The sequence below is a fragment of the Glycine soja genome, chromosome 18, assembly GCF_004193775.1.
Source record: "Glycine soja cultivar W05 chromosome 18, ASM419377v2, whole genome shotgun sequence".
NCBI classification, from domain to species: domain Eukaryota; kingdom Viridiplantae; phylum Streptophyta; class Magnoliopsida; order Fabales; family Fabaceae; genus Glycine; species Glycine soja.
In genome coordinates, this window is record NC_041019.1 from 48833797 (window position 1) to 48840798 (window position 7002).

Below are 7002 nucleotides of genomic sequence, written 5' to 3' on the forward strand. Positions count from 1 at the left end.
TTTTTAGTATGCTTAAATATATTATTTTATATATTAATTACAACAAGTTGATATATTATTGACAGTTTATATATTATTTTACAATTAATACCAATATTTTAAAGAAACTGTCAATAATTAAAAATACCTTATAAATCGATTCAAGTTAATCATTTTATACTTTAAATATAATTTTATATATTAAAATACATTTATTATAAATTTTAATTATATAAAATAAATATTTATTATGTCCAACACAAGTTATATACTAGTTTGTACATACATTTAGAGAACAATTTTAACACGTTAAACTAAACACAAATTCAGTCTAATACATGACATGCAACACAGCCAAGAATGTTTACAATAGGCAACATTATTTGAGTTTCTTCATGAGTAAATATTCTTATGGTTTCATTCAGTAACCAGAGTATATACGTAGTGCACTACATGCACCATAAAATCTACAAATTAGGTTCATACAACTAGTATCCTGTTTGATTATGCAAATAATTATATCTGACTTTTCAATTAACATATTAGCTCCTAGTATCCGAGTAGTTATCAGCTGATTGCCCTTATTGTCATCATCATTGCCATTAAACTCGTCTGATGAATTAGAAAAAAGCAAACATACTAACAGCTTCAGATTTTAGTTGATTAAAAATGAAAATGGGGTCACCTATAGGAATAACCAAACAATTCATATACAATGTTGATGTCCTGTTATATATCTCATGCACAAACAGTCATGCAAAATTATCTCCTCAGCCTATGACTTCACAAAAAATTGTGTCTATGTGACGACTGAAGAACCTTCTGTCACTCATGACTGCAGGCAATAGCTGACAAGAAGCACCTTTTAACAGCAGCTGTAGTGCAAGTTTCCTGCCATCCCTGACCTTCCTTATAATTCTCAACCTGTAATGTATATACTTAGATTAGTTATGAAGTATTTATGAGGCTAGTCCTAAATGTTTCTTCAAAGGCAAAATATTAGTATTAATAGATTTACTGACTGTATCTACAATGTTCTCGCCAACTTTAACTCCTCCAATCATATAAATGGATTCCTTGACAACTACAGCAGCAGAATACCCCCTACAATGATTCATTGGTTCCCCCATTGTCCATGCCCCAAGACGAGGATCAAACACTTCAATACTTGGAACCATTTTGTCACCATCGAAGCCACCAAGAGCATACCTATGCAATGCAAGAATTTTAAGTGAAGCTTGTCTCAGTCAAGCACAAAAAATTTCAAAACAAGAGTTAGATCTATGGTTAGAATAGCAGTACTTTATCTATAGAATTTTACCCTGTTTATGGTTGCATGATTTTGTTCAAAATGATTCAAAGTTGAGCACTTTCCAAACACATAATGGATCCAGAAAACAACCAAGTTTAGATTTATAAAATTTACTGATTATTCCCTCCATTCTTTTCAAAATCATCTTGTGTACAGATTGTTTGGGATTTGGGCAGTAGAACATTTTGGAACAACATTAAGTTGGCATGGTCAAGATTAACACATTGCAAAACACTCACAGCACACTTGTGCAATATCAATTGTTCCTTCATCAATGAAAACAAAATGCAATTATGGAGAAAAAAGACGAGCTCACAATTTTTCATTTAGAACAACTAATGAATGGCAGCCTCGCTTTACATTCATGTTTGGTATTTTGGTCCAAGAATGTTCCCTTGGATCAAATCTTTCAGCAGACCTGTGGAAGTGTCATTCACATTAGTACAAATATAAAACAACACCCTATTATATATATAACATAGTCTAGATCAATCATATTTGCATAACAAGTTTCAACTAATGATCTAAAAAAATTGAACCAAAATCAAGTTATAAATATTACCTTAAGTAATCATTTCCATCAAATCCGCCAATGGCATAGATTGCACCATTGAGTTCCACTGCAGAAAGAGCAAATCTCTGGAAATATAAAGAGCATTCAAGTAACTAGTTAAATAGTTCTCATGCTTTTCAAAAAAATTATCTAAATGATTACATAATTTATTCTGCCATATGAGATTGAAAATACGCTGGCCATCTTCGAAGTGACAAATACATTAAAGGTATAAGTCCGGTAACAATACCTGATGCAAACATACAGACTACATCGTGATATAAGCAACCTAAAGACCTAAACCATTTTAAAGTTACCTCTTGTAAAAAATAACTGACAAAAGTAAACTTTAAATGGATAAAATGTTGTAAAATATTAATTCCAATTGACATCTTTAGAAGCTTAAGCCTCAAAAACCACATAATTTATCATGTCATTTTGCAGTTACCTCTCAAATCTCAGTCAAGACCTGAAATATTGACCATTTGATTGTCCCATTTACCTTTTCTAGCATTGAGCGTGTAGGGATCCACCGCCCAATATCTAAATCAAGCATCTCAACATCTGAAAAGCAATCAACTCCATTGCCACCACCAACAGCAAATATTTTGTCATTCAAAGCAGCTCCAGACAAGCTTCCCTTCTTCTGGTTCAAAGAGGGGCACAAGGTCCAGTTGTCATGAACTGGATTGTATGATTCGACTACACAGATAGAAGATAAAAGGGTTGACAAAGCTTCATGTCATTCCAAAATATAATTATTTGAAAAGCATGGCTAGATCTCATACCTGTGTCATACCAAACATAACCATTTCCACCACCAAAAACATAAATTTCACCATTCAACCACACAACGGAAGCATATGAACGAACTGAGCTCATAGGCTTAAGAGATTTTATTACATTCTGAGAAGTACAATACAAATCCATAGTTGCTAACCATGAATTTCCATCAAAGCCTCCTATTAGAAACAATGAATCTTTGGGATCTAAATGCAGCTCAGCTGTTGACTTTACTGCTACCTTCTCAACATGTGCCAAATGATTAGGAATATTACATGCAGATTCTAAAAGTGTACAACGATCTTTTAGATGCTGAATTTCCATTTCTGCCTCAATCTGAATGGCATGTAAAAAACAAGACGGTAAATAGAAACTGAGTGCAATTAAAGATACCAACATTACTTCCAAAAGACTATTCTGACTTCAATATCGCTCAGATAAATTTATTCAAATTATCTTCGACCTACATTTAATTGCAGTCATTTATACTTTTGGGCATTTAATAATTATCTCAAGTAATCAATGCAAGCTTCTTAGCCATTCTTAATGTACTACCATAGTGCCATTCATTGCTTTTCTTCATTTATCCAGCTAGCCAGCCATGCATTGATGCTTTAAAGTTTCAACTTATATTATCTTTAGTTTACTTTCTAAACACTCTAAATTACATTAAATTATGTGTTCTCAAACTTCAGAGGAAAGAAACTCCAGGTTTGGATCTTCAATGGTCATTCCATAGATTTACTGATGTAGTGGGACAGAAAGAATCTGATAAGAACCATGGGAGAACCATGCCACAAAAGCTAATTGTTGTAGTTGGCGAATCCAAGGTCATATAAATCCCACACTAGAATCCCATACTTACACTGTGGGACTCAAAGTCTCATACCTTACAATTGAATCCTAACATCCCACCATCCCACCATGCTCTACTGCCCCAGTGCCCTCGTGAGCTGGAAATGCACTAGGTGCTAGCCCTTTGACTAATCTGAGGCAAACACTGCAATGACAGTGTCACCACTTGCGCCACTTGTTTGCAGCTGCAAGACATGGTGGAAAGCTTTGATACCAATTGATGGAACTGAGAAAACCACACCACAAAAGCTAGTTGATCCCAAGGCCTTATAAAGCCCACACTAGAATCGTATACTTCCAACGTGGAACTCAAGTCTCACAACCTGCGATTGGATCCTAATATAACCCCAAAAAAAAGTGAATCTCGCTATATTTAAATTGTTGGACTCAACTTGTTTTATAGGTTTCATTCTCCCACTACATTGCTGCAGCAGAAGTGCAGAACCAAAACCTTGTTGAAATGAGTCAATTAAAAAGGAAATTTCAAATCTGTGAAGATATTGTAATGAGTAAAAACAAGCATACCAGCAGGTGATCTACATATTTGGGGACATCAAACGGTAGCAGAAGTTAAAATTACATCGGGGGATAATTACTTAACAAAAATCAATAAACATTGTAGATTGAGAAATTCCACATGCTTGGTCAATTTCTATGATAACCTAATACATTTTAATGCATTCCAACAATATGCTTAAAGATGTTTGGGAGGGAGAAACAATTGAGAAACATGATAAATTTCCGATAGAATCTACAACATAGAAAAGTGTACCAGCTTCTGCTCCAGGTAGCAATTCCTCTCCGTTTGTATTTTCTGGAAATTTGTCAATTCTTTGACCTCTTGCACCAACTAAAATACACTAAAAGTTAGTTGCTTGCAAAATAAATTAACATATCACATTTAATGTTTTCCATCAAACATGCTAAATCACCTGGGCTATGTTATATTGATAATCAAATGGAGGATTAGAAGTCTGTTCCTTCTCATCTAAACCATCCAACGCCTCCATATAACCCTCTTCTGTGTTATTCATACCAGGAGTATCATTGGCATTGTTTGCCAAGGATAAATCTTGACTTTCACTGTCAAGTGTTAACTCCTTCAGTTTCATAAATATGCTGTTCTGCTCATCCTCGTTTACTTCCTTCTCAACTTCATTAGTATCTAATGGCCGGATGTATCCGTCAAAAGAAAAGTCATTTTCAATCCAATATGATCTTGTACTTGAGTGAGTAGAATGCTCTGTCTCTAATTCAAGCATCTTAGATGTTTCACCTTCCCTCAAAGTTTCATTTGATGCAAGAGGTCGTGATACAGTTATCCACTTCTGTGTATTCTGTGGGGCAGAATTATCAGAGGCAATTGCTCCAGCTGATAGTAAGGAAATAAGTTTGCTTGTTTGTGCATGGTCTAGCTCAAAATAGAAACGATTATGAGTGTAGTAGTTGTCTGCAATTACTTCTTTGAATTTATCTTCAGGCAATGGGTGGCACTTTAGTCGGACACAAATTTGCACCTTAAATATCAAAAAACAAAAAAGTATGAGCATAAAGACCTTTTCATGAATCATGACGACAATTGTCTTGAATAGAACCATATCAATTATACTCTACAAGTTGGTGATATACCTGCGCAGGATACTGTGTTCTCTCTGAACCATCTGTAGTCCATCCATAGGGGTCTATAAACATTCTCCCACTGCTGGCTGCCTCAAAAATTCCATGAAGTTTCCTGTCAGTATAATTGAACAGAAACAGAGGCAACCCTGGATCAATATTCTTCACATAACAGAAGTGATGAGCTGGTAAGCCTGTTCAAAACAGATAAAAGTTCCCATGAGCTAGAGATTACTACACTCGTCTTCACTGGCAGTACAGATTATCATATGTAAATAATACAAAATTTAAGCACTGAGTTCCTGAGAAGATACAATTGTTTCCATGTCACAGAGTAGAGACTTCCGATGGGCACAACTGCACAACACAATGTTCATTTCAAAATGCTAAGTATCATAATTCATAAAGAGTTTTAAATTGTTTTTGCGGTTGAGGTTTCATTGCAATCCTTGACAGTGCAGGAAATTGCAACTGATGCAATCATGGTGAATCAAAAAAACCTTAAAGTTACAGACACAATTGCAGTTGCAGACCATTTTTTAGAACCATATCATCATGTTAGTGTCTTAGATTCATACTAACAGGGTTTCACACTATACTTTAAAGAAAGGAAAAGAGAAAAGAGAAGAACTGACCAAACAGTTGTTTAGATAGACATTCTTTCATTGTGGCATTCTTGCATCCGAAGATGATGCCACCAAGTTGGTTCTTTCTCAAATTTCGGCCACATGATGAATTTGGAGAGAAAGTTTGAGTCACACTGAACTGAGAAGTTTGTGTTTTCTTCCGCGCCCCCACCCTGGTAAGAGAGGAGAAAGGTTAATTCATTTACAATCTATGGCAAAATTAAAGCATAAAGTAAGTTGTCATTTGTCAATATCTTGAATGCAACTTAATCCAACATCAGAAAAAAAACTAATAAATAAGAGAACAAAAAAATTAGCTTAAAATACCAATGCCACAACGGAAACTCACAAAGGAACCATTTTTCCAGAACAGCAAAACGATCATGGGCCACATTCCAAATTTCCAATTCACAAGAACCGCAAGCAAAACTAGTACAGTTCAACAGTGCAAACTCTCGTGTTTAGAAGCCTTACCAATGCATCAAAACATCATAGGTGGCATTCACTGTCCAAGCAAGTAGGAACAAGAAAAAAAAAACACAAAAAACTCAGTTCAAAAATCCAAAATTGATGAAATGGGGTTTATCCGAATAAACCCAAATCAGTAAAGCAACGTGGAAATTTCCAGACCAAAACCTTTCATAAATGGCATTCACAAGAACGGCAGAGAACAACAGAACAAACGAAGTTCAAATTTCCAAAATTGACGAAATGGGGTTTACCCCAAAACTCTAAAAGACATGGAAAATTCAAAACCAAACCAAAACGTTACATTGTTGTTATGATCAAAACCTGGGAAGAAAAAAAAAAAAAAAAAAGAGGGTGTGCGTTTTGAAGCCTACATTTTCAGGCATACGCAAAGCAAACGATGAAGAGAGAAAGTGAGAGAATAACGAGAGATGCTTCCAAAGGGTCGCGAAGACTGAAAGACCGAACAAAGCTTCCAGAGGAAGGAGCAGCTTATTACGAGTGTGTTTACAGTTGCAAAATATAAACCCACTCTGCTCTTTGCAGTGAAGAAAGGAATTAGAGCGAACAAAAATAAATAAAAGAATTTTTTTAAAAGTTGATTTTCTTCTTTTTATTTATTTTAATCAAATAAAAGAAAATATATTACTTTTATTTTTTTATTTTTCTTAGGGATTTTGTTTCATAGATAGCTTAATGTATAAACAATATAAGATTCATTTAAAAATTGTTTTTTTAAATTGAGAGCATAACATTAAATAAATAAGTTTTGAATATAAGCAAATAAGTTATAAATTTAAGTATTAGAA

General features: G+C 34.4%; 1 protein-coding gene across 3 annotated transcripts; it reads right to left on the reverse strand.

Annotated features, from left to right (window-relative positions):
* Positions 1–545: 545 nt before the first annotated feature.
* On the reverse strand, positions 546–6725 carry LOC114395166 (kelch-like protein 1). 3 transcript variants are annotated; one of them, XM_028356875.1, is made up of 12 exons: positions 6568–6725; positions 6075–6230; positions 5735–5898; positions 5112–5293; positions 4415–4999; positions 4255–4332; positions 2633–2963; positions 2347–2546; positions 1854–1930; positions 1608–1709; positions 1002–1188; positions 546–903 (listed from the first exon to the last, which is right to left on the reverse strand). In XM_028356875.1, the coding sequence occupies exons 2-12, from the start codon at positions 6083–6085 to the stop codon at positions 805–807; spliced, it is 2016 nt and encodes a 671-aa protein (XP_028212676.1). In that variant the 5' UTR covers positions 6086–6230; positions 6568–6725; the 3' UTR covers positions 546–804. The 3 variants fall into 3 exon arrangements, with proteins under 3 accessions (XP_028212676.1, XP_028212677.1, XP_028212678.1); XM_028356876.1 differs by lacking the exon at positions 6075–6230 and having other exon boundaries at positions 762–903; XM_028356877.1 differs by lacking the exons at positions 6075–6230; positions 6568–6725 and adding an exon at positions 5414–5456 and having other exon boundaries at positions 762–903; positions 5735–5851.
* Positions 6726–7002: the final 277 nt, after the last annotated feature.

What these genes read in the sequence shown, in the direction of transcription:
- LOC114395166 (XM_028356875.1), bottom strand. An exon ending in TCTATCTAAACAACTGTTTG is followed by an intron (nt 5,294 to 5,734) that starts GTCAGTTCTTCT and finishes TGTTTTGAACAG; the next exon opens with GCTTACCAGCTCATCACTTC. An exon ending in GAACACAGTATCCTGCGCAG is followed by an intron (nt 5,000 to 5,111) that starts GTATATCACCAA and finishes TTGATATTTAAG; the next exon opens with GTGCAAATTTGTGTCCGACT.